General features: G+C 38.5%; 1 protein-coding gene, 2 non-coding genes and 2 pseudogenes across 7 annotated transcripts in view; 4 read left to right on the top strand and 1 right to left on the bottom strand.

Annotated features, from left to right (window-relative positions):
- Positions 1-24,536, top strand: part of CCNB1IP1 (cyclin B1 interacting protein 1) — a 39,613-nt gene extending 15,077 nt beyond the window's left edge. For 3 of the 5 annotated variants that reach the window (XM_064570742.1, XM_064570737.1, XM_064570740.1), the window contains 7 exons: positions 4,717-4,892; positions 8,801-8,894; positions 9,924-10,041; positions 16,294-16,512; positions 17,579-17,899; positions 21,186-21,519; positions 23,516-24,536. In XM_064570742.1, coding sequence (XP_064426812.1) covers positions 16,492-16,512; positions 17,579-17,899; positions 21,186-21,519; positions 23,516-23,718 — 879 coding nt within the window. In that variant the 5' untranslated portion in view covers positions 4,717-4,892; positions 8,801-8,894; positions 9,924-10,041; positions 16,294-16,491 and the 3' untranslated portion in view covers positions 23,719-24,536. Of the gene's footprint in view, positions 1-3,890; positions 4,059-4,716; positions 4,893-8,800; positions 8,895-9,923; positions 10,042-15,602; positions 15,807-16,293; positions 16,513-17,578; positions 17,900-21,185; positions 21,520-23,515 lie in introns of those variants that run through there. The other 2 variants (XM_064570741.1, XM_045901937.3) reach the window with 2 other exon arrangements.
- On the bottom strand, positions 2,859-9,813 carry LOC123841083 (coiled-coil-helix-coiled-coil-helix domain-containing protein 2-like; annotated as a pseudogene).
- On the top strand, positions 9,080-9,156 carry LOC123862774 (small nucleolar RNA SNORD126). Its single transcript, XR_006795442.1, has one exon. It is a non-coding gene; the product is annotated as a small nucleolar RNA SNORD126 (small nucleolar RNA).
- LOC123862769 (small nucleolar RNA SNORA79) lies at positions 10,997-11,144 on the top strand. The gene has a single exon (XR_006795438.1). It is a non-coding gene; the product is annotated as a small nucleolar RNA SNORA79 (small nucleolar RNA).
- On the top strand, positions 24,187-26,792 carry LOC123862133 (short transmembrane mitochondrial protein 1-like; annotated as a pseudogene).
- Positions 26,793-27,860: the final 1,068 nt, after the last annotated feature.

Genomic DNA, 27,860 nt, shown 5'->3' with positions numbered 1-27,860 from the left:
GGCACCTTTTAAGGTAAAGGAGGGGGGTCTGCTTTTAACTCATTAGCCAATCAGACTCTGAGGCCACTTCTTAAAGCCACTTCCTGTCTCTCCACTTAACTCTCTCCGTTTTGGTGGTGGGCTGGTGAGTGTGCACTTAATTTTGCTCCCTGTTCTGAATTTCTCTTCCATTTGAACCCTGTATTCTGATGGCAGGCCTTTATTTCAAGCAAGCATTGGAGTATGTGTGAGTCACAAGGTGATTAATTTCAGCTGTGTGGCGACTGGGGGGAGGCAGGGAAATGCTCTGCCTGGCTTATTTCCACGTGGCCTCTGCAGCCCTGGGTCTGCCTTCCTTCCCCGAGACCCGGTGACCCAGAAACAATAGACTCTGCTTCATGTATAGAGTGCCCGTGTTCCTGGAAATCGCCTGGATTCATTTTGCTTGGAGGGAAAGGTATTGTTATTATCCCAGTGCTGTTTTGACTTCTATCTCCCTGGGTAAGAGGGTAGACCTTGGGAGGAGTTTCAGACCAGTACACTTTACTTCTGTCGTGTCTGCAGGGCCCAGGTCCTTGATGGGATTGCAGGACCTGTAGCAAACGTTGTCTTTGCCCTGGTCTTTGCTCAGAGCATTCCAGCTTTCTTAGTGAGCCTCGGCAGCAACCCCTGAAGTTTGATTTTACCGAGCCCTAAGAGGAGCTCCCAATTTTAATGTCACCACTGTAGTGAGGGTGCCCTAAAAAGCCTATACTAAAGTAGAAATCGGGCCTTAGCCCAGGACAAGCCTAAATCAAGTACTAGCACCACAGTTTACTCTTCCAGTGACCTTGGGTGAGTGAGTGAACCATTATGAGGCTCCGCTTTTGAAAATCAGAATATACGAAGGCCAGGTATTATATCAAATGTTAGATACCTTCTAGAAGTAAACACTACATTTATTTTGGATATCTTTTTTCTTATAAAAAGTTTTGCCTAGTGACCTTGAGTGTAAATGGATTCCTATTTTCCTCCTTGATCTACATCAGTTTGAATATAATGTAGGTGTTCGTTATTCATACAGGCCCAAGGTGTGAAAGAAATAAACTAGTGGATGGAATGTGGTAATAGACAGTTGTCGACTTACCATAATCCTTATAATTCTCAAGTTTTATTGTTAATGTTATCTTTTGAAAATAATACATTCACATGGTTCAAAATTAAAAAGGGATCAAAGCGTGTATCACGAAGTCTAGGCCACCTAATTCCCCATGCTCCCAACAGCATTAACAGTTTCTTGTGTGTCCTTTCTGAGCTATTTTATGTAAGTATAAGCAAATACATGTATTTCACCCTCCTGTCTTCTTTCCATACTCTACCAGTTATCTAACTTTTACCACTTAGGATTTCCAAATGAATAAATAAAGAATATCCACATTCTTTTTTTTTTTTTTTAAAGATTTTATTTATTTGATAGAGAGCACAAACAGGGGGAGCGGGAAGGGGAGCAGGAGAGAGAGAAGCAGGCTCCCCGCTGAGCTGAGAGCCTGATGAGGGCTTGATCCCAGAACTCCGGGATCTTGACTGGAAGGTATGTAGCTGAAGGCAGACCCTTAACCGACTGAGCTACCCAGGCGCCCCCATCCACGTTCTTTATAATGGTTTTACAGTAATCTAATGTATGTGCATACCATAATTTATTTAACCTTTATTGGTCAACATTTAGGTAGTTTACAGTCTTGTTGTTGCCCCCACAATGAATAACCGTGTATATAAATCAGTTGTTACATACGACAGTTCAGGTGGTTTTTGATATATTTATAAGGACTCTAAACATGCAGTGCTTCCTGTTACTTATATTTATTTTGTGCACAGTGATGACCAGAAACCAACCAACACCATAAATGTCTTGATTGAGCAATAAAGGATTTTCTATCAAAAGCAAAACCGCGCTGATGGCTTTTATGTGAACATATCTTTGCCCACTTAAGTTTAAGGGATGGTTTATTTTGCTGTGGACTTGTATTTAATGTTGAGAAGGAATGGCAGCATGAACCAGAGAAACCACATGGTTTTTGTATTCACCAAGGGCAGAAGGGGCATGTTTCCAGTGTTTACTTAGCAAAATGTGTGTTGGATATCTTTCTGAAATTATGGTGTTGAGTGGGTAAACTATATTTTAGCATTAAGTTGGGGAAAATGGAAATGTTTTTTAGGATGTAAACATGCAAAACAAAAGCTGCTGGGAATCCCACCAAAGCTATATATATATATATTTTTTTTAAGATTTTATTTATTTATTTATTTGACAGAGAGAGGGAACACAAGCAGGGGGAGCGGGAGAGGGAGAAGCAGGCTTTCCGCTGAGCAGCGAGCCTGATGTGGGGCTCGATCCCAGGACCCTGGGATCGTGACCTGAGCTGAAGGCAGACACTTAACGACTGAACCACCCAGGTGCCCCTATTTTTTTAAGTCTTTTTTTTTTTTGAGAAAATCACTTTATTCTAATTAATTCATAAATGAGAGCATCACAAAAGGTGATTTAAGGAGGCACACAAACATCTGCCCAACCCCAAATTCAAACCATCTCAATGAACTTCTATATAGTAAGAACAACCTTTTTCATTCCAGTTCTGAAGAAAGCTATATTTAATGATGAAGGAGAGGCTTAACTGGTGGTTTTACACTTTATATATTCACCATCAATTATATATATATATATGTATATTTTTTAAAGATTTTATTTATTTATTCATGAGAGACAGAGAGAGGCAGAGGGAGAAGCAGGCTCCCAAGGAGCAGGGAGCCCGATGCGGGACTCGATTCCAGGACCCTGAGATCATGACCTGAGCCGAAGGCAGACGCTTAACCATCTGAGCCACCCAGGTGCCCAATATATTTTTATGCTAAATTAACTTGGTCATGAGAGATGATTTTCCATATCTTCAATTTGAACTTCTTGATTAGGCTAATCTATTTGCAAATCTGCACTGCTTCAGCACCTCGCTGAAACCTTCACAAAGCTTCAGGTCACCCTGGTTCTGGGCACACTCCAGAAACTGTTTCATCTCATAGTAGCATGGGCCAAACTGCTAGTGTGCTGGCTGAGTTCCCTGAGGCTCCTGGTGAGTGATGTCAGGCCTTGAAGGCTCAGCATTGCCTCCTCCACCGAAGCCCCCAGTGATGGCATGACCTATCATGTGCCCGACAGCAGAGCCCAGAGCCACGCCAGCTGCAGTGGTTGCCATCTGGGCTACGAGACCTGGCTGCCGGGGCGGGCGCAGCAGCAGGTGAGCCGACAGCAGCTGGTGGAGCCGCTGCTGGCGCTGGTCTAGGCGCCGCTCTCATCTGAGGTGCTGGGCTGGCCAGAGGGGCCGTTCGGGAGGTGCGGCTCCTCCGGCTTCCAGCCGGCGTCTTTTTTTAAGTCTTAAAAAGGCTGAAAGCGGGTGCCTGGGTGGCTCAGTCGGTTAAGCGTCTGCCTTCAGCTCAGGTCGTGATCCCAGAGTCCTGGGATCGAGCCCCGCATCGGGCTCCCTGCTCAGCGGGGAGTCTGCTTCTCCCTCTGCCTCTGCCCCTCTCCCTGCTCATGCACTCTCTCTCTGTCAAATAAATAAATAAAATCTTAAAAAAAAAAAAGGCTAAAATCATCTAGTTTTCCGTTAGGAGTATCTTGCATTTGGAAGGGCCTTATGAGGGATCTGAATGTCTTTCTTGGCTTCAAGATTATTGTGAAAAGTGAAATTGTTAGACAGGATTCTGTATTCCTATTCATTAGCTGGGTGAGCTTGGACACTTAATAATAGAAACAACATATTAAATATTTAACTACATGCCAGCTACTGTGCAAAGTATTTTATGTTTATTTTACCTCATTTAATCTTCCCAAGGGTCCTAAGAGGTAGGTGATATTTGTCTTCATTTTTCAGAAAGGGAATCAGAAGCTTAGAGAAGTTGAAAATATGTGGGGGAGTCAAGATTCAAATCCAGTTTTGTCTGACTTCAAAATCCATTATCTTAACCACTAAGCTGCCTGCCATTTAGACTCCAAACCTTGCTTGCAGACCTATAGAATGGAGATGACATAGTACTTGCAAAATGAGGTAAATATAGAAAGTGCTTTATAAATTCTGAGATAGACCAAGTATTACGAAACAGATAAAATGTCAGGTTACCAGAGTAGCAGTTTTATTGCCTCCTGTATTCTGATTTCAAGTTATTCTTTCCTGCTGTTTTGATGCAAAGCCCTTAGGTACTGTATTTTCATTTGTTACACCAGCAACGAGACTGGGGCTCTTGGTATGAGCTGGATGGTTGGTCTATGTTCCTGAACTCCCCACTTTTATTTTCTATATGCTCTGAGAGGTTAAAAACAATCACTATTTCTTTTTCTTTTTTTTTTTTTTTTAAGATTTTTTTATTTATTTGACAGGAGAGAGAGAGCACAAGCAGGGATAGCGGCAGGCAGAGGGAGAAGGAGGGGCAGGCTCCCCACTCAGCAGGGAGACCAATGTAGGACGCGAACCCAAGATCCTGGGATCATGACCTGAGCCGAAGGCAGACGCTTAACTGTCTGAGCCCCCCAGGCGCCCCCAAACAATCACTATTTCTAAAGTAGCTGACAGTGAGTGGGAAGCAAAACTTGGAATCTGTTCTGATAGCAGCGTCTTAAAGAGCTATCCCTAAAAGAGAGCCATGCCAAGTGACAGTTAAGCATTTACTTCCTATATGAAGTTTTGTATTGTTTTCCTTTTGTTTCAGGTTGAAGATGGAATCCATGGAGGAAGGAAGGCCTGGGTCTTCAGACCCCTGGCTGCCAGTCCAGAAGTGGCACTGTGAAAACATCTGTAACATCTGCTGTAGATGCCCTAACAATCAAGTGGGCTTGGATCTGGACATTCTCAGTAGGAATGGTTAAAGACTGATGGGACCATAAAGCAAGTACTTGAACTTTGACTAAGCTAGGCCTTAAAGTGTTCTCTATGTCCCATGTCTATGTGTCTTTTCTATCTAAAAAAGATAGGTTCTTTGAGTTACTGTTGTATCCCATAATGCTAGGCACAGAGTAGGCACTGAGTTATTGGCATGGAACAGTGTAAAACTGAGCAGTAGTAATCTTAAAACAGAAGCATCAGATGATTTGGTATTAATCAATTTGTAGTTAGTATCAGGCCTTTATGAAGCACCTATTCACATAACGTAAAATGTACGTTTTGGCCATGAGCACCAACATTTAGAAGCATTTATTTCTTACAAGGAACAAAATGCATGGGTCATTGATAGTTCACGGGGGAATTTACAAATTATTTACTTAAGCTCCCTAAATGCTCAGTAAATATGAAATGGCCTTCACATGGTAGAATGACGTTTGCTGAAGCATAGCCAGAGTCCTGCAGGGAGCATCATGTATTGGGAAAGGTATCCTGTGTTTAACATCAGGATTTATGTCCTAAACTTTAGGTTATGTGCCAACGATACAGAGACCAGAACTTTTACAATCTAGGTTGTTTGTGAGATGATTCAAATAGAGAAGTTGCACCTTTATATACATATATTCTCCTGTAGGGAATACTTGGATCATGGAGTTTTGAGGTAGACATTGTTAAAGCTGTAGAAACCCTGAACTTCAAGTCTTACTTCCTGTCTGTGTTCCCTTGGTTAATCTAATATGCTGCCCATCTGAAAACATCTTACAAAGTGGAGTATTATTCAACTATAGGACAGGGGTTAAAATAACACTTTGATTATATGTCTCAGGTACTTAAAACACCTCAGTTTCCTTCTGACCTACTGTGCCACAATAGCATTCTCATTATGTGCTACAGCAAACCATCTTCTGTGGCTCTGCCTCTTATTTCATGTAGGAAGTGGCGTGGTGAGGTGAAAATTGGGAGTTTTCACAGAACTGGATTTAAATCCTAGCTCTTTTTTTTTTTTTAAGATTTTTATTTATTTATTTGACAGAGAGAGACACAGTGAGAGGGGGAACACAAGCAGGGGGAGTGGGAGAGGGAGAAGCAGGCTTCCAGTGGAGCAGGGAGCCCGATGTGGGGCTCGATCCCAGGACCCTGGGATCATGACCTGAGCCGAAGGCAGACGCCCAATGACTGAGCCACCCAGGCGCCCCGCTCCTAGCTCTTAATAGCTAGGTGACCTTGGGAAATTTATTTAACTTCTCTGAGCCTCAAATTTCCCTGTAAATATGGGATTGTCAAGTTTGAGTGAGATGTTTTTTACAGTTCTTGATAGATAGTAGGAATTTTCAAGAATGGTAGCTACTACTTCCTTTCTGTCAGTGTATTTTAGTCATACCCATCCTTTAAGGTGCTGCTGTCCAACAGAACTTTCTGTGATGATGGAATGTTTTTGTACATTTGTACATGTTTTGTATTGTTCAGTATGGTAGCCATTAGCCACCTGTGGCTACCGAGCAATTACAATGTGATTGGTGTGACTGAAGAATTTAATTTTTAATTTAATTTTAACGGCTGAATGTGGTGTTACCTATTAGACAATGCAATTTTTTTCTTAAGATTTTATTTATTTGACCCAGAGAGAGGGAGAGCACAGGCAGGAGGAGCGGCAGGCAGAGGGAGAGGTAGAAGTGGGCCCCCACTATGTGGGACTCGATCCCAGGACCCTGGGATCATGACCTGAGCTGAAGGCAGACGCTTAACTGACTGAGCCACTCAGGTGCCCCTGCAATTTTTTTTCTTGTGAGGAGAACTTTTAAGATCTCTCTTAGCAACTTTTAACTATACAATGTGGTATTATTTTAAGTGCAATTTTAAGGCTCATTCAAGACCTGTACCTTTTTTCTTCATGAAGACTTCTGTGACCAGTGATTCTTCTTCTTCTTTTTTTTTTTTTTTTAAGATTTTATTTATTTATTTGACAGAGAGAGACACAGCGAGAGAGGGAACACAAACAGGGGGAGTGGGAGAGGGAGAAGCAGGCTTCCCGTGGAGGAGGGAGCCTGATGAGGGGCTCGATCCCAGGATTCTGGGATCAGGACCTGAGCTGAAGGCAGACGCCCAATGACTGAGCCCCCCAGGCGCCCCCCAGTGATTATTCTTCTTAGCATAGCTTGCTCTATTGCTCATTTGATACTCCCCATGGACATTAATTTTCATGAATCTTGTCTTTCTAGCTAGATTTTATCTGAGGTTATACATTTTTAAATCTTCACGTTGCTGCATTGAAAGGAACTTGATAAAAATATAACTAATATATTTTAAAATTTATTTTATTTCATTTTTTATTATGTTACTCACCATACATTACATCATTAATTTTTGATGTAGTGTTCCATGATTCATTGTTTGCGTATAACACCCAGTGCTCCATGCAGAACGTGCCCTCTTTAATACCCATCACCAGGCTAACCCATCCCCCCACCCTCTCCCCTCTAGAACCCTCAGTTTGTTTCTCAGAGTCCATAGTCTCTCATGGTTCGTCTCCCCCTCCGATTTCCCCTCATCATTTTTCCCTTCCTACTATGTTCTTCTTCTTCTTTTTTTTTTTTTTTTAACATATATTGCATTATTTGTTTCAGAGGTACAGATCTGTGATTCAACAGTCTTACACAATTCATAGGGCTCACCATAGCACATACCCTCCCCAACGTCTATATAACTAATATTTTTAGTTAGTAAGTTTTAAATTATCATTAAATGCAATATAAGAAATTTTCTAGTTAGTAATCTAGTGAATAGGGAATAGTCTGAAGGTTGCCTGCAGTGATGAATTTTGTGTCCAGCCTGTTTCACCTAAAAGTTAGATTACTACACTCAAGTGTCGGAAGAGGCAATTATGCTTTTTCTTATATTGCCATCTTGTGGCCAACTTGGGTGCCAAATGATACTAATTCAATTTTTCTGTCAGAGGAAGTTTTCTTTAGTTTATTGTGATAAATTTTTACCAAGAGTAAAGGTTAAATACAGTCAGCATTGGCTGAAATGATATGGAAACATGCTTTGAAAAAAATGTTAACTATTTTGGATTACCTTCTCATTTTTTTTTAAAAGTAGACTCCACGCCCAAGGTGGAGCTTGAACTCAAAACCTTGCGATAGAGTTGCACGTTCTACCAACTGAGCCAGCCAGGGGCCCCAGATTACCTTCTTACTTATCTTATGAGTTCCTGGCTCTTTCCTTTTTTTTTTTTTTTAAGGATTTTGTGAATTTAATGACTGGTTACAAGGGTTTTCTGTAGTTAAACATCCTGCGGACTTGGAGAGGTTGGCAGTATCCCATGCCACTTATTCCCCATATCACTGAATTTTTCCCATGGCTGTCAAGCTCTGGTTGCAGGCAGGACACGGCTCCTTTCCTTTCCATACCTGTTCTCTTATTGTCAGAGTTTGGTTAGACTTACTGTCTAGTTTTACCCAAACTTTTAAATTTATTTATTTATTTTTAAAGATTTTTGTTTGTTCATTTGAGAGAGAGAGCATGAGCAGGGGTGCGGGGTGGGGGGGGGTGCACAGGGAGAGGGAGAAGCAAACTCCCCGCTGAGCAGGGAGCCCAATGTGGGGCTCCATCCCAGGATCCTGGGATCATGACCTGAGCTGGAGGCAGATGCCCCCAAACTTTTAACTTTATACAAAAAGCTGATCTTGTGTAAGAAGACCTACCCTAATGTGATATTGAGTTTGGGCATTTCATGATGTTCTCCAAATAAATGGGTCAATTTATATTACTGACTGGAGGTTCATATAAAGAATGAAGTTTTCCTTGAGGTTAATTTTCCTTGAGGCTATAGGGTATGACTTGGGAGGAGGCTGGTGTGCATTCAAGTCGTATAATCATCACCTTTATTTACTTACTTACTTTTTATTTTCCAGAGATGATACATCTGGAAAGATGATGCTTAGGTAGTTGGTAGATCATGTTGTTCAACTAATTCCTTGATAGAAGCTGATTCATTTGATACCAGAGGTAAGTATAAAAGAAAACTGTTTCTACTTCATTTGGATTTTTAATCACTTACTAAGTTTTGGGGCCTGGTGCTCTTTGTGGCTGGAATTTGGTAGTTTAAAAAAGCCTTAGTTCTAACCTTAAGAGGGTTTGCTTGGTTTAGCGATGAGGAGCCGGTGGTGGTTTGCCCTTCATCAGTCATTTTCAGTTTGCCATGATGAAATGCATGTTAAGTCCGTGTTTCAGCTGATCACCCTGATTAAACACATGCTCTGAGCAGACTAAAGCTAGGGCAAACACCTGGAGTTGAATTCTGCTTCTTGGAATTCTTACTGGATTCTAGCCTCCAGTCCCAGGTAGTTCTTTTAAATATTTGAATTATGGATCTGGACACTACAACACTTTGTTGTGCTTTGATCTTTGTGGTATCTTCTTGAGATAGGTAGAACCAGGGTCAGGAATCCTTAATCTAAACATTCAAACACTACAGAAAAAGCACTGATAACTGGTATAATTCTGTCAACCACTTTCCTTGGCTGTTTTAAACTTACCACTATTTTATTAATCTATATGTAGGATTAAGAGAATCCCAGAGTTGGTTAAGTCAATTTTGTCAAGATCATAAAATGTGACACTATATAGTCATTTAAAAGTTATGATAGAGGTTTATCTTTCTTGAAATGGAAGGGTATTTATGATACATTAAAAACAAGTTATAGAGCAGTATGTGCAATCCTTTTTATGGTTAAATATTTTCATATACTTATGTTTACTTCAGAAATTATCTGACAGGATATACTCAAATACCAGGGATTATTGTCTCTAGAATTGCATTCTAAGTGTGATCTTGTTAACCTGTATTTTCTGAGTTTATTATATTCATGTATTGTGTAATTGAACCTACACGGAACAGGCTTCTATTCTTTACCTGTGCTTGCATGTTTCAACAGAGAATGGGGTACATATGAGGAAGAAATACAGGAAATGCAAATAATTCAAAGTAACATCAGCATTTGAAATAGTTTTTAGTTTTGGCTGTGTCTTTTGCAGAAATGAAGTTTCAGGAGACCAAAACTAGATCTGAGTCTCACTTCTTTCCCAGCCTGGAATTCTTGGGTGCTCTAAGTCCTGGATATACAATAGATGATGACAACATTTTTGTTTTATGGTAAGGCTTAGAAGCTTTGACATACATATGAATCTTTGAAAATTCGGCTTTATGGTTTCATGGCCAGCTGCTAAGTTGCTACAAAAATTTTTATTTTTTAAAAAAGGCAATTAAAGATGTTGAGAGGTTGCTTAGTATAATAGTTATACATGGATTCTGGAGTCAGACTGAGTTCAAACCCATCCTTTGTCACTTAATCAGCTCTGTAACCTTAGCAGGTTTCTTAACATCTCAGTCTCTTAGTGTCCTTGTATCTTAGAAGATGAGAATAATAGTACTGGATTCAAAAGAATAGGATTTGACTTTGAAGATTAGATAATAAGTGCATGGGCTTAGAACATTGTTTAAGCATATGGTAATCACTCAAAAGATGTTAGCTGTTGTATCATCAAAGTCCCTGTGCAGTTTTTGCTTATATGCATCTTTATGCCAATTGGCCTATACCTCATTATGTTTATCTCCAGCACACAAAGCCTAATTTAGTTCTAGAGTTAGGCAAACTATGGTGATAAGGACTATAGTGTGTATCTCTATATAACTGTTCCAATAACATTTCTTTAGTTGATTGATCTTGTTTTGGCATCAATTTATTTATCATCTTATTCCTCATTTTGTCTCTCTAGCTGGTTTTGTCTCTCTAGCTGGTTCTTCTAGCTCTTAGTTGACTTAAAAATTTAGATGTAGTGATTCCTTTTCAGAGTGACTTGAGGGTACCTGGGTGGCTCAGTCGTTAAATGTCTGCCTTCGGCTCAGGTCATGATCCCAGGGTCCTGGGATCGAGCCCCGCATTGGGCGCCCTGCTCAGTGGGGAGTCTGCTTCTCCCTCTGACCCTCCCCACCTCATGTTCTCTCTCTCAAATAAATAAAATCTTAAAAAAAAAAAAAGAGTGACTTGATAGCTTTATTTTTATAAATGTTCCTTAAAGCATTTATTAAAATGGTTGGAGATAAATTTTGATGGCTGTTCCTCTCACTGCTTGGAGCCTTAGGTAGTGGGATTTTAGTCCATCATATATCAAAGCTGACTTGTCTTCACTCAGGGCACCATTTGGGTGGGTTGGCCATCCGTTAGTGTCTTCTGATTTTTGCGGAGTCATACAATTACAAAGCAGGTGGTGAATCTAGATAAGAATGTACCTGTGATTGAAAAATAAAACTAATATGAAAACATGAGGATATAGTTTTTAGAAACCCCTTTGACTACAAAAGTATTTGAATAGCACTGACCTAGGACCATGAAAGAAAGAGGTCTAGTAAACTGATTCTGAGAGTTACTGAAACATTATACTCTGAAGTCATTAAATATCAAGTGGTTTAATCAGTTTTCTACTGATGAGTTTCTATTGATCAGTTTTCTACTGAGTAGCTGTTTATACATTTCAAGTTAGTATTAAAAATATCTTTTTCTTTCCAGCATGAAGGTAGATGATTCTTCAAATTAAAGATGGAAGCTGACTTTTCTCACCAGAAATGGTTTATAGAATCAACTTGCAAAAATATAAGAGGCACCAAAGGAAGGAGTAAAATATTTGCTTTTATCATTCCTAGATTCTCTGCTAGATTGTAAACTCCATGAAAGCAGGAAAACTTCCTTATCTATATGCCTGGCCCAGAATAGATACTAAAAAATATGTGAAGTGAGTTGAAACCTCCATTAAAATTTTTTTTTTTTAAAGTCCCTGGAAAATGGCAACTATTTTGATGGCATTTCAGCAAGACTTTTATTTATTTATTTATTTGACACAGAGAGAGAGACAGTGAGAGAGGGAACACGAGCAGGGGGAGTGGGAGAGGGAGAAGCAGGCTTCCCACCGAGCTTGGAGCCCGATGTGGGGCTCGATCCCAGGACCCTGGGATCATGACCTGAGCCGAAGGCAGACGCTTAACGACTGAGCCACCCAGCCGCCCCTATATATATTTTTTTAAAGATTTTATTTATTTATTTGACAGAGAGAGACACAGTGAGAGAGGGAACATAAGCAGGGGGAGTGGGGGAGGGAGAAGCAGGCTTCCCGCTGAGCAGGGAGCCCGATGCGGGGCTCGATCCCAGGACCCTGGGATCATGACCTGAGCTGAAGGCAGACGCTTAACCAACTGAGCCACCCAGGCGCCCCAAGACATTTATTTACATGTAATAATTGGGACTTCAATTTTGACTCTGGTGGAAATTGTATATAAAGGTACATTAAACTATCTGGGTACCAGGAAGTCTACTTAAAACACTTAATATTTGGGGAGCCTGGATAGCTCAGTGGTAAAGTATGCAACTCTTGATCTTGGGGTTCTGAGTTCAAGCCCTATGTTGGGTGTAGAGATTATTTAAAAAATAAAATCTTAAAAAAAATTAAACTCTTAATACCTAATTATCATGCTTGATCCATTAAGAGTCAATGACAAATGGCTACCAAAACAACCTGGGTATGTGAGGAATAATTATATAAAAGTTTACTGATATTTAATAGGAAATCTTTTATTATGAGCATTTTATAGCCCTGTTGGACATTTATCATTGATTTAAGTTTTACATACCACTCAGGTATGAATAAAAAGTCATTTCTGCTTTATGTTTATAATGTTGAAATATTTTCAATTGTTTTGGCTAAATTATACTTCAGAAATTTTTTTGCTTACATAGTATAGTTATATCCTTGAGGGTATATTTTACAAGCAAAGGATATACAAAATACAAATTCAAATATTGGAAGTCTGGTACATATCCCTGCATTTTGAAATATGATTTAATTCTCATGCTTATATTAGAATTATACAGATGGCATGTCACTATAATAACTTCTGTTAGAATTTGAAACCGATTTTTTAGATTAAGATTCTTCTATTAAAATGAGTATAAGTATCAAATTAGTTTTAGAGTAGATCATGCTAACATTTTTTTTTTTTTTTAAAGATTTTATTTATTTATTTGACAGAGAGAGACACAGTGAGAGAGGGAACACAAGCAGGGGGAGTGGGAGAGGGAGAAGCAGGCTTCCCGCCGAGCAGGGAGCCCAATGCGGGGCTCGATCCCAGGACCCTGGGATTATGACCTGAGCCGAAGGCAGACGCCTAACGACTGAGCCACCCAGGCACCCCTAGAGCATGCTAACATTCTAAGATTCAATGATAATAGGAGAAATTGCTATCTTGAAATTCTTAGAGAAATGTGGTATATAAATAATATAACTGATAGGTACTTAGAATATCTACATAAGATCAATATTAAACTTTATGATAAAAAAATCATTTTTGAAAGTGAAATAACCTGTAATTAAATGGTATAAGTGATGTGTAAGCACAAATTGTACAGTCAGATTTTATTCAGACCCTTACATTAGGAAGAATGGATTAAAGATCTATAAATGAAAAGCAAAACTTTAAACCTATAGAAAAACAAGGAATATGATGACATTGGAATAGACATAAACACAAAAAAGAAAGATTGATAAATTTGTGTACACTAAAATTCAAACTTAGGTTTGCATGCCATGTAACCAACAAAGGATTCCATATAAATCTAGAAAATGATCAAAGGATCTGAAAGAGTTAATTCACTGCTGAGAATCCCTGAGTAGTCATTCACCTGAAAAGATGCTTAATCTTACTAGTAATCAAAGAATTGCACATTAAAACAACATTCAGATACCATTTCACTGTCATCATAAGGGCAAAAATGAAAACAAAACAAAACAAAAAATTGACACTTCCGTATGTTGCTGAGTGTAAAGCAATGTGATCTCATCTTTGCTGGTGGCAGTGAAATTTATTTGAAGTTGATTAGACACGAACCCAGTCTCTAGGTATTATATTTTATAGGAATTCTTATCATGTGTACTCAAGGAGACATGTACAGAAAGTTTATTGCAGTATTGATTTTAATTGTAAAAACCTGGAAGAAATGTCCTTTAGAAGAATGGATAAATTGTGGTATATTTGTAGTATTTGGCTGTTAAAATGAATCAGTGCAAGATAGGTGTATTAACTTGACTACATCTCAAAAATAGGTTAATGAAATGGTGTATTGATAGGTGCTGTATGATAAGGTTTAGTAGTTTTAGGACATGCAAAACAAGATGGATGTATACATATATACTAAAAATATAAAAGCATCCATGAGAGTGATAAATACCAAAATCTGGCTTGTTTACCTCTGGAGAGGTAGGAGGAAAATCAGGAGGCTTCAGCTGTAATTGTAATGTGTTCCTTCATTTGAAAAATATCATATGTGAGAAGGATTTCAGTTTATTAAAGCTGAGTGATGGTCATTCTTCACACATTTTTTGTATGCTTGATATTTAATAATAAAAACCAAAATTAAAAAAAAAAAGTTCTTTTTGGTGGATGGATCTTTGTATCTCAGCCTTGATTGTTTTCAGTAATCTCATCCCCAGGAGCACTCTAGAAAAGAGCCCTTGAAAGGTTTGTTTATGCCGTAACAGGAGAGGACACAGTGCCACTGAGAAGCGGGTTAGTTCAGTTCCTGGTGTTCCAGATTACTGGGATATTAAGACTTTGTAGCACCCTGCCCCCTTTTATTCTATCTGGCAAAACGTGTTGGCAAAAAAAAAGTATACATACATATACATATATATATGTATATGTATATATGTTACTCCTACAGGCTTTTAGCCAAATGGGTTGGAAATTTGAAACTGATCTGGTGGGAAAATCGTGCGGGGAACACTAAGGTTTGGGGAATCAGTGGTCTTAATGATGAAGCAGGAAGAGATCATATTGCAGTACAAAGGTTTAAGTTAGATCGCAAAGTTAGGTACTGGCTGAATTTGAATGCTTTGTGTTTTCTAACTTTGAGATTGTATTCCTTTGTTGTACTACATTTGGCATTGTTAAAATCAGAAAATGCACAAAAGGCTCAGATAGCCAAAATAGATGTTAGGGGTTTACACACGAACCCCCAATTTTGTTTGAATCCAATTTGTACCACTGGAATTAAGTTACCACTCTAAACTCTAACGACGTTTTAGGAAATGCATACAAAGGTCAAGATGACCCTTTCTAATTACTGTGAACAAGCTGCAAGTAGACAGAAAACTAGCAGAAAGTTGTTTAGTTAGGATAGGTTTTTGTTTGAAGAAGAATGGGTTAGTATTAGAGATTCACTACCCAGAAAGGGGTTTGCAGGGCTTTGGTGTCCATTGGGTTGCTGATTCATTGGATTGTGTCTGTTACTAATTCACAATGGGGTCACACGTGGACAGGTGGCCGGCCACAAAAGACAGCATTAAGGCTTGTATTCCAAGGACCCCTCAAGCCCTCCTCAGCTTAGTTTCTAATATGATTCTAACAGACTCCTATAGATTGAGCAGAAAATCACACAGTTTACAAAGAACAGAAAAGAAAGTGACGGGTAAGAGCATTAGGGTAAAACAGGCACAAACATTTAAACAATGACAAGTAGGTCCAGGAGAACACACAGGCAGAGCACCTCAAAAAAGCTGACACCCGATCGATCCTCTCGCTTCATTACAGGCGCTGTAATGAATGTTGTAACACAGACTCTAAACCAAGAAAAAGTTCTGTTTTCTTTAAATGTATCTAGAGGATGTGTAAAAGCTAGAAAGGTGTCTTTATCAAGATGGATTAGAAAAATAAAATGGCAGAATCTACCTCAACATGGAGGTGATAGCTATCCAATTACAGGTATCTCAAATTTCTGGGACTTTTTCCTGAAACTACTTAGCAAGTCTGCGCTGCCCCGCCGGTCCTCCCCAAGGGTTCCCAGGACAAACACGACACCTGCGTGTACTCAGGTAGGGGCACAAGCCGGCCCTGTTAGCTTCTCAACTGTCCCACTCCCCGTCCTGCTCTTACTCAGGAGACTGACCTCAAATGTTACACCCAGGATAGCCTAGGATGTTACTTTTGTGCCAGTTGAGGGCAGTAAAAGGCACTCCGTGACAGTATCCATGGGGCTCCCAAGTGGGAAACCTGGACCACGCTCAGTGGGACGCACGCCCTCACAGCGCCTGAGACGCGCGTGCGTGGGGATATGCGCCTGAGTCCAGGTGCCACAGCCTGACGGGTCCCAGGATCCTGAGCGGCCGGAAGCCCTGTGACCGCCACCCGGCAGGCTCCAGGGCCACCCCGCGCATGCGTTCTGTGTCTTACTGGAGAGGCACGGCGAATCCTCGCTAGTGTAGTGCTAGAGTTGTGGAGGCAACGGCGTTTTCCCGCGCTTTTTCTGCGCGCCTCAGGTTAGATATTTTATTTGTATTATTATTGTTATTTTCTCTGTAGAGTGCAGAAAGCAGGCCAAGAACTCCAGAGTGAAGTTTCCGTGAGTCTAATTCCCCAAAACTCGGCCCTCGGTAACTTGGGACAATTCACCGAATTGGCTCTTTCCCCCAGTCGTGGAAAATTTGGAATTAGCTGCACCTCCCGCTCTGCCTAAGAAAGTTCTCAGCTTTAAAACTTCCCAGCTCTTCTGCTTCTCCTATGCCTGTTATCCTGCTGGAGGTAAAATAGGCCTTATAACTCCTGCTGCCATTTACCCTTGGAGACTAACTCAGTGGGTACTTTGGGGTAAAGATGTCAGAGCGTCCTCATGGACCCCTGTGACACAGGCAACATTTTTTTTTTTTTGATCAAGGCAGCATTCTTGACAGAATTTGTTGGTTAATAAATGTGTTAAATATGAATATTTTCCTTGGTGTATAATTGGTGTGTCACAGTTATTTCATACAATATATGATTTTGGTATATCCAGAATATTGCTGTCCAGTTTGGGTTAGTAAAACTAGTGAGAGTGGACACTATATTGAAAAATAACTTAAGAGTATTTATTTACTTAAAAGTATTTATTTAGTTTTACAAACTTTTACTGAGAGTATAGCATTCAATAGTATTTATATTAATAGGTGAATTATTTGATGATAAAATAAATCAGCTTTTGTACAGATTTTCAGGTTTCATAATGGTCATTTGCTTGGATGAATTAAATTATTTTCCATTTAATACTATCAGATTACTACTCTTTTTTTAGGTAAGGCAAGACAGGTAAAGAATCTGAGAAATCAGTGTATATGAAAAACCTAAAAAGTAACTTAAAGAACACTTTTCACTAAAGAATGGCTGAAATTGGTGCCTGGGCTTATATCTGCCAAGTGTGAGAAGTGGTACTAAAATATTCTAGCAAACTATGGATGGTAGTAAATTTGGCTTTTTTGTTTAGGTATTGAGAAATGGCAGAAGGCAGTAATTAATTTTTATTTGTACTTTGTAAATGTTCCTAAGCTTTATTTTCCATGTACATATTATTTTTGGCTTTAGTAAGATTTGGACCACTTGTGTCTTTAATTTTTTCTTTAAAATTTTTTTTCATGGGCTTTCTATGGGTTTACACAAGGGAGCACAGTTAATATTGTTGAGTGACTGAAACCTATATAATATGTTGATTATAATAAATACAAACAATAAAATACATTATTTTATCATAATAAAATGAAAACATGTTCTATTTCATTTTCATTGAAATATGACTTATTTGACCTTTTCATTTACCCCTTATTGGGATTCTTTTCAGCATCTGCAGACTTCAATCTCTGTTATGTCTTTGTGTGAAGACATGCTGCTTTGTAACTATCGCAAGTGTCGCCTCAAACTCTCTGGTTATGCGTGGGTCACTGCCTGCTCTCACATCTTCTGTGATCAGCATGGCAGTGGTGAGTTTAGTCGTTCACCAGCTATCTGCCCTGCCTGCAATAGTACCCTTTCTGGAAAGCTAGACATTGTGCGCACAGAACTCAGTCCATCAGAGGAATATAAAGCCATGGTATTGGCAGGACTTCGACCAGAGATTGTGTTGGACATTAGCTCCCGTGCACTGGCCTTCTGGACGTATCAGGTTAGTGCTTAGGCTAGGTTTTCTGGAGAGTATGATTTGAGGCATATGTGGAAGCTTCTAATGTTTTTCCTTCATTGTGTTTGTATTCATTTTTTTACAAGATTTTATTTTTATTTGTCAGAGAGTGAGAGCACACAAGCAGGGGGAGCAGCAGGCAGAGGGAGAAGCAGGCTCCCTGCTGAGTAAGGAGCCCAATGTGGGACTCAATCCCAGGACCCTGGGATCATGACCTGAGATGAAGGCAGACACCTGACCGACTGAGCCACCCAAGCATCCCTCATTTTTTATGAATATATAGAAAACATTCTTTTAAATAATTTTTTAAAAAGATTTATTTATTTATTTATTTATTTATTTATTTATTTATTTATTTATTTATTTATGTGAGAGAGAGTGTGTGTGAGAGAGAGAGCGCACAAGCAGTGGGGAGGGGCAGAGGGAGAAGCAGACTCCCTGCCAAGCAGGGAGCCCAATTTGGGACTGGATCCTAGGACCCTAGGATCATGACCTGAGCCAAAGGCAGACGCTGAACTGACTGAGCCACCCAGGCGTCCCAATAAATGTGTTTTTTTTTTGTTAAAGAAATAGGTTTATTTTTGGAAATCCAAAAGAAGGAAAATAAAAAATGAACTATAATTCCATAACTTAGAGATCATTGTTGATATTTTCATATGTGTATTACTGGACTTTTTCTGTGTATAAATATATATTTTGTCCAAAAGTAAGGGTAATATCAGTTAAAGCTGACATTATGCTTATTATGAACATTTTATTACATATTTTTAAATTAGCTATTCTATAATCATAATTTGAATAATTGTATTGCATCATAATTTATTTTCAAGTTATAAAAAAAGTTGCTAAGATTAAATTCCTGAAAGTGGCTGAATACATTTCAAAGTTGTAAAAATTGCAGTATTTTGGGATGCCTGGTGGCTCAGTCAGTTAAGCATCTGACTCTTGATTTCAGTTCAGGTCATGGTCTCAGGATTGTGAGATCAAGCCCTGAGTCCAGCTCCAAGCTGAGTGTGGAGCCTGCTTAAGATTCTCTCTCTCCCTCTCCCTCTGCCCCTCCCATGTGTGCTCTTCTCTTTCTCTCTCAAAAAAAAAAAAAAATTAAAAGTTGCAGTATTTTATTTTTTATTTATTTTTTAAAGATTTCATTTTATGTAATCTCTATACCCAATGTGGGGCTTGAACTCACAACCCCAAGATCAAGAATTGCATGCTTTGAGCCAGCCAGGCACCCCCAAAATGACAGTATTTTAAAATTGCCCTCCAGTTAGGCCTGGGGCCTATAATTTTTTGTTCCCTTAAGTGTATGAAGGTGCTTGATTCTCATACTTTGTACTCACCAATTAGATATGAGTAAAGTAGAATCTCATTATTCTTTTTTTTATGTTATGTTAATCACCACACATTACATCATTAGTTTTTGATGTAGTGTTCCATGATTCATTGTTTGCGTATAACACCCAGTGCTCCATTCAGTACATGCCCTCTTTAATACCCATCACCAGGCTGACCCATCCCCCCATCCCCCTCCCCTCTAGAACCCTCAGTTTGTTTCTCAGAGTCCATAGTCTCTCATGGTTTGTTTCCCCCTCCAAGAATCTCATTATTCTTTAAATATGCCTTTCTTGGATGACTTTTAGATGAAAACATTTTCTTGTATTTTTTTCATGTATTTTTCTTTTATGCATTGCCTGTTTCAATTTGCTTATTTCAGTTGCTATAGGTTTTTTTTTCTTACTGATTTGTTAAGAATTCTCTATGTATTTAACTCAGATGTTACAAGAAATTTTCTTTTTTCAGTTATCTTTTATTAGTATGATTTTTAAATTGGCCTTTTTTTTATTGTTGAGTTCTAAGAGTTCTTTGTATGTTTTGGATAACATTCTTTTATGAGATAACGTCTTTTACAATTTTTTTTTTTTTTTAAGATTTTATTTATTTGACAGAGAGAGACACAGCGAGAGAGAGAACACAAGCAGGGGGAGTGGGAGAGGGAGAAGCAGGCTTCCCGCTGAGCAGGGAGCCTGATGCGGGGCTCGATCCCAGACCATGACCTGAGCCGAAGGCAGTCGCTTAACCAACTGAGCCACCCAGGTGCCCCACAAATATTTTCTCTCAGTCTATGGCTTGTCTTTTTATTCTCTTGACATTGTCTTTTGCAGAGCAGAAATTTTTAATTTTAATGAAGTCTAGCTTATCAATTCTTTCTTTTGTAGATTGTGCTTGCTGGTGTTGCATCTAAAAAGTCACCATCAGGGCGCCTGGGTGGCTCAGTGGTTAAGCGACTGCCTTCGGCTCAGGTCATGATCCTGGAGTCCCGGGATCGAGTCCCGCATCGGGCTCCCTGCTTGGCAGGGAGTCTGCTTCTCCCTCTGACCCTCCTCCCTCTCATGCTCTCTGTCTCTTATTCTCTCTCTCTCTCAAATAAATAAATAAAATCTTAAAAAAAAAAAAAATAAATAAAAATAAAAAGTCACCATCAAACCGAAGATCATTGATTTGCTCCTCTGTTATTTTATAGGAATCTTACAGTTTTATGTTTACATTTAGGTCTGTGATTCATATTGAGTTAATTTTGGTGAAGGTTGTACAGTCTATGTTTAGATTCAATGTGACCTCAGTATTTTGCTGGCTATTGCCCAAAAGCTGCTCTCAGTTACTTGCCTTGTTGCCCTTTGCAACATGGCTACTTGCTTCTACAAAGCCAGCAAGAGAGAGAATGTGCTACTCAGGCAGACTTTATAGTCTTATGTAATGTACTCATGAAGCAGGATCCTGTCATTTTTCCTGTATTCTAGTCACAGTTTCTGTCCACATTCAGGGGGAGGATCTAAGTACAAGGAGGCAGGGATAATTGGAGGCTATCTTACAATCTGTTCTCCACAGTGTGGATTACTTGAAATATGAAATTATTTCTTAAAAACCTTAAGATTCCACGTCACTTGTTAAGGTTAGACAAATACTTCTGTTAGTATAATGATAGCAGTTTGAGAGTATTCCTCCAGAATGTTTTCCTATGCAGTTAGTGACACAGTGTATTATTTTCTATAATAACCATCCTATTGTACATCTAGTTTGCTTAACCTGGTTCTTTTTTTTTTTTTTTAATTTTTTATTGTTATGTTAATCACCATACATTACATCATTAGTTTTTGATGTGCTTAACTTGGTTCTAAATGTTAAATTAATAACATCCCAGTGTAAGTCTTTCTTTTTCTTTTGCATTTAAAGTTTTACAATATATAACTTAAAAATCTTTTTGTGGGGACAGGTACATCAGGAGCGTCTCTATCAAGAGTATAATTTCAGCAAGGCTGAGGGCCATCTGAAACAGATGGAGAAGATATATACTCAGCAAATACAGAGTAAGGATGTAGAATTGACCTCTATGAAGGGGGAGGTCACCTCCATGAAGAAAGTGCTAGAAGAATATAAGAAAAAGTTCAGTGACATCTCTGAGAAACTTATGGAGCGAAATCGTCAGTATCAAAAGCTCCAAGGCCTCTATGATAGCCTTAGGCTGCGAAACATCACTATTGCTAACCAGGAAAGTACCCTTGAACCATCCATGATTGCACAATGTGGTGTTTTTGGCTTTCCATCAGGTAAGAAGGGACATGTAATATCCAATAAGTGTTCTTTAAATCTTTCACATTGTGTTCTGCACAGTTCCAGGAAGTCAGTGGAGACTCCACAGGCCTAGAGTGGTATAGGCTTCAGATTCTTCATCCATGTCTCAACATGTACATCTTTGCTTTTATCTATTTTATTCGCTTGTGGTGAAGGTACATCTTCAATGTAAACAGAGAATAAATCTCTCCAAAATAAAAGTTTGCAGATTGGTACTTTAAGTGAAAAGCTACTTCCTTGGGGTAATAAGAGTATTAGCTGCCATTTGTTGATTCCTTACTAAGTGCTAGGCACTGTTACAATTTTACACATATTCCTGTTATTTTTCAAAACTTTGTGATGTAGTTATTATTATCCTTATTTTACAGATGAGAAAACTAAGTCACCGAAAGTTTAAGTAAATTGGTCAAGGTCACAAAACTGTCTTCAGAGCCCATACGACCATTTCCTTCCTCAAGAAGGCCATGTTCAGTTTCTTTCACATGGCACAGTTCTTAAGTTATTGTTGGTTGTTTGGTTGTTTCAATTTTTTATCAAATATTTATCAAACATATTTCATGTGCTAGGCTGCTAGACATAATCCTAGGTAATGAGAATATAAGGATTATCCAGATAAGATTCCTGCCTTCTGGAAGTGTACAATCTAGGAAGATACCACTTCTTTTTTGCTCTCTAGGTGCTTTGGCAAATGCAATGAGTCTCATATGTCTTCCTGAGTTCTCCTCTTTATACTACTCTTAATATAACAGAATCCAATAGATTTTTGCTATGCTATTAATATAAATTATTTTTGGCATATAAAAAAGTGAGGTTTCTTGTGCGTGATTTTCCTAAATATATGTTTTTTTGAATTATAGGCTGAGGAAAAAGATTTAGCGGGGGAGGAGATGTCCTAGAAAGGGCGGGAAGTAATGAGATGAGGTGTATCAGATAGAAGAATTGAAACAAAAACAAGTTTTTGCTTAATTTTCAGTTAGTCATAATTATAATTTAGTCAATCAAAGTGTTACTGTATATTAACATTGTAGATATTTTTTCCTTGTTACGATCCACATTTATTTTGATTTCTTTCATATTCACTAGTTCTTTCCTGTTCCACTTTTTATGTACACTTACCTTTTTACTTTCACCTCTTGCTACAGTTGTTGGCTTGAAGCAGGTATAGTCTGCATTCTCCTTTAGTTACATGTTCCCTTTAAAGCTTGTAGAAGCCAGGGGCGCCTGGGTGGCTCAGTCGTTAAGCGTCTGCCTTCAGCTCAGGTCATGATCCCAGGGTCCTGGGATCAAGCCCAGCATCGGGCTCCCTGCTCCACGGGAGGTCTGCTTCTCCCTCTCCCACTCCCCCTGCTTGTGTTCCCTCTCTCACTGTGTCTCTCTCTGTCAAATAAATAAATAAAATCTTAACAACAACAAAAAAAACTTGTAGAAGCCAAAGAATGGCTCGGTGGAAGTTGTTAACTGTTTATTTAATCAGATCTATTGTCTGATTTTTCTTAAGGTTATTCTAATTGGTCTTAGATCATGAGTATATGCCAGTTTTTCATAGTTGTCATATATTTTCTAGAGTGTTTATGGCAATCTTTAAAAGAAAAATTATTCTTAAAGAACCTGGGATAAAAGGTTTTATACACACGGAATATTCCTTAAAGTAGATTACATGGGTAACGAATAAAATTATGAATTGTAAGTTCTAGCTTTACTAAAAACATATTTCATTGTGTCAAATTACTTTTGGTGATGAGGTAATGGCTATTGGAAACTGCGTCACAGCAGAAAGTATGGTATGTACTGTGGTCATGGGAGGGAGTGGGAGCCATCATAGCCCTTTTCTTTATCCAACGTTAGGTTTATATTTTACTGTCTCATAGGAGTTGAGTTCTGTTAAAATATTTATTAAATAATTTTGTGTTTTTGTTCCTAAAGATCTGTAAGGAAATAGATGCTTGTTTTTTCTCCCTTTTTTTTCCCTAGGGAACAACTCCAAGTTTCCTTTGGACAGTACACCGGTTCGAAATCGGGGTGGTGGAGATGGAGATTTTCACTTCAGACCGTTTTTTGTGGGGTCTCCCACAGCACCTGAACCCAGCAACAGCTTTTTTAGTTTTGCCTCTCCAAGTCGTGAATTAGAGCAGCAGCAAATCTCTAGCAGGGCCTTTAAAGTAAAAAGAATTTAGCTCACTTTACAGAATATTTCTCTGTTCACTCTTAGTGATCTCGTTTAGCAAATAATCTTTATTCTAGTTAGGATGAGAATCACCAACCTTTGTGTGCTATTACATTTTCAACTTATGAGGAACTCAGTGTCAGCAGGAGTGGCTTTAGGGTCTGGCTTCTTTTTCTGTTTCCATCATTTGAAGTGTGAGCATTATATTAAACTCAAATTTATTGTGACTGTTGAGTTTTCACCAGTAATGAAAAGGTTACAGTATTACTGCTTGTTTTGTAGATCACCATTTGTTTTCTGTCTGTGTTATTTCCGACTGAACTAGGTGTTTATGTATATGTATATAAGCACGTATGTTATATGTCTACATGTCACTTTATGTTCTGGTATTTATGCATATATGCATATATGTTTTCCTTTATATGGATATTTTGCTGTATTTGCCAGCATATTTATGTGAAGATTTTGGTCTCAGGAAATGGCAGGTGAATCTATAGCTTGTTATTTGGGTACGTTCCTTTATTTGTATATATTTATGTATCTGCCCTTGTATTAATTTGTTTGGAGGTGTGCTCATGTTGGTGAATAAGAATACAATTTGATGCTTGTATGTTGTCTGTTTTTCTATTTTTTAATTTTGTTGTCTGTATTTCTAATTAAAAATGATTCACAGTGATAAAGTTATTTTGTAAAGGTGATTTTTTGGCATTTATTTTAAAATGAAATGACTTTACCCTTTTGCCAGAAGTGCCTTATTTAGGAATACACTCTTACCACAGAAAACTTACAATATGTTATTGATCTCAAGAGATTATATTAATTAAAATACTTTTAAAGACTTATTCCTTGTTTTCCTTTATTAAGTAGCATTTCTGATCACTATCACAAATAACTTACTTGAACCGTAGAGCTGGGGCACCTGGGTGGCTCAGTGGGTTGTGTCCAACTCTTGATTTCTTCGGTTAACTGTCTGACTCTTGATTTTGGCTCAGGTCATGATCTCAGGGTCCTGAGATAGAGCCTTGGGTCTGGCTCTGTGCTCAGTGGGGAGTCTGCTTCAGGTCTACTCTCTCCCTCCGCCCCTTCTCCCCTGCACACGCTCTCTCAAATAAATCTTAAAAAACAAACTAACAAGCAAACATAGAGCCAAGAAAGAAATTTGAAGAATATTTTCAGTTACTTTACATCCTCTTAGTGGCATGACTTGAAAGCATACTGGTTGCAGAAGCGGAACATCTGGGATCTAGTTATGTTTTTTCCCATACATTGGTTGTGAGTTTGAGTTTAAACTTTTCTGGGATTGCTATATCTGGAAATGAGGGACTGAATTAAATTATCCTGTAAACCTTTTCTAACTGTTAAATTTCATTATTTATTTTTATTGGTTTGGGAAGAATTACAGTAGAATTATCTAAATACCAAATCCCATTGTAATTCGGGTTAATAAAGTCATACTGAAAGCTTTTGAGGATATTTTATATTTAGCCATAGAAAGACAAGTGAATATCTTTGCTTTACATAATTGATAGCAAGTAATGTTTTCTTCCTTAGTAGTATAGAATATTAAATCTCTTCAGAAACATTTTTTACTATATCCCAAAGCTAAAATGGTGTCTGAGAAAGAGGATGAAAAGTGCTGACTTAAAAGTTTTGAAACATCTCTTCCCAGTTCATAGCTGTTAACACAGATTTTATAGATTACCTTACAAAGTATTTTTCTTCCCTATGCAGTTTTAAATTTTGTTGGAAAATGGTGTGGGGAAATAATTTTATGTGTATTCATGATTTCTGCCTTGAGCCTTTACTTCTTGTGTTAGGTTTACAGGATCAGTTTGAAATACAAGTAAGCTATAATTAAAAAATAAAGAGAATTTCTTAGGACATTACATGCTACTTTGAAAAAGTTACTTATTGAAGAGTTTAATATATTCACATGTCACCATACAAAAGGTGTAAAAAAGGCATGGAGTGAGGTCTACCTTTCACCCCTGTGCCCCAGTCACTCACTTCACTTTTCTGAAAGCAACTACTGTTGGCAGTATCTTGTGTATCTTTCAGAGATAGTCTATGTGGAAGCAACTAATATTTTATGTAAAAATTATGTTTATTTTTAAATTGTACGTGCACATGATAATTCAAAAGTGTACCCAGCAGGGCGCCTGGGTGGCTCAGTTGGTTAAGCGACTGCCTTCGGCTCAGGTCATGATCCTGGAGTCCCGGGATCGAGTCCCGCATCGGGCTCCCTGCTCGGCAGGGAGTCTGCTTCTCCCTCTGACCCTCCTCCCTCTCATGCTCTGTGTCTCTCATTCTCTCTGTCTCAAATAAATAAATAAAATCTTTAAAAAAAAAAAGTGTACCCAGCAAAAGAATTTTCTTTGCCTACTGACAACTCTTGGTCCCCATTTCCCTTTACAGGGACAGTCATTGTTTCTTATAGGTCCTAGATGTAGTCTATCATTATGTTGGCATTATTAGTGTCCTGACATACTATTAGTTTATTAGTTATGGCTTTCATGATACCATCCCGAGTGAGCAGATTTATTAAGATAGTGTGTTCAAAATGATGAAATCCCTCTGATATAGAAAATAACTGTCAAGTTTGGAAAATATTCAGACAAATTACCTTACCATTGTACTACATTTCCCTTAAAATTTTAAACTTACAACACAGGCATACACTGTCTTAACCCGCCTTTTTTGGCAGGGGGAGGTGGTACAATCTTGGTATAAGTAGAAAGATATAGAACAAAAAGATATGCGCAATTAAGTTGAGAATATTAGAGGTTTCCATGATTTGGGAAAGAAACAAGTTTATGAACTCAAAAGTGATCATAGAGAATCGCCTTTGAGCTACAGGCATTGGGTTAAGTTGGTTTGCAGCAGTGCCCTTCCTTGAAAACCAGTTCCTAGCCATGCTTCGGGCCCTCCTAGCAGATAACCTTGCTCCAGGTCCTGCTGGGATGTACTTTTGGCAATGTGGTTGGAATGTATCTGGCTCAGAATTACGGCATACCACACCTGCCTAAAAAAACTTGTAGAAATTAAAAGAACTTGGATGTCAAGAAGAAACCCCCTAGTTCATGAGGCAGACTCTAGCACTGCCTTCTGGATATACTGATCCTGCCGTTCTTGAGTGACTCCTTACCATCTGAATCAAAAGCTTTTGTTTTAAATTCCAGCCTCAGTGATTTTCCTCTCTGCTAGATCTGTGTTGCCTTAGAGCACAAATGGGCCACAAATTAAGAACTACCCTTTTCCAACATGCTCACCGCTTCCCTTCCTCCTTCCAGCCACTTGGGATGGCCCAAGACTGGAATTATGGTGCTAGGTTAGTAAATGTGACCCCTAATTAGTAGTCTCTCCTTTATTCTTTGGGATTTCTATTACCCCCCACTTTTTTTTAAGAAAAATTGATGAGTTTTGTATAGTTGATCAGATATAAATAATGCTGATTTCACAGTTTAGCAATTATGATGGTTGTTTAAACATTTGGTACTAAATTATGTTGTTTCAAATAACTAAAATTAAAGTCCAAAAGCCAGTTACTCCTGAATTATCCATTTATTTTATACTGTTGTCAGGCAGCTCCAGAGTTGCTAATTTAACCAGTAAGTCTATTTGTTACTCATTAACTGAGAAACTATATTCTGAGAACCTTGTCAGGAACAAGGGAGTTTAAAAATATGTAAAATTAGGGCCTTTGTCCTCTGTAGAGTTCATAGTCTACTATGCTGTTTTTCCTCAACGATGTCTTTGATTTGGCTCTTTCCCCTCAATAGAATCATATTTACTTTACGGATTACAGGTGTATTTGATATTACATGGTGGATAAATGACAAGTTGTCCATAAAGGAAGTTTTGTGCCTTTTCACAACAAAAAATGCATTTACATTATAACTTTATAGTGATTCTCATAAGAAAACTGTTTTTTTGTTTTTTTCTCTTGCAACCAGAAATCACCATTTTAATTTATTAAACGTATAATTAGTCCATGTATTTTTTAATATTTTTTTTAATTTAAAAAAATGTTTGGATACATGGAAAAACCCCTCAAAACCCAAACCCACATAACACACCAGCTCCTCTACTCAGGCGCAGGTAAGCCTCCAGTGCCCTAGATGTCGCTCTGGCTCCACGATGGGGGTGGGTGTG

Source organism: Mirounga angustirostris, unplaced genomic scaffold, assembly GCF_029215605.1.
Source record: "Mirounga angustirostris isolate CCGP_5_RB_7025 unplaced genomic scaffold, mMirAng1.0.hap1 SCAF_9, whole genome shotgun sequence".
Taxonomy (NCBI): domain Eukaryota; kingdom Metazoa; phylum Chordata; class Mammalia; order Carnivora; family Phocidae; genus Mirounga; species Mirounga angustirostris.
Note: the sequence above shows the minus strand (reverse complement) of the source record. Positions and strands in the feature narration are given on the sequence as shown.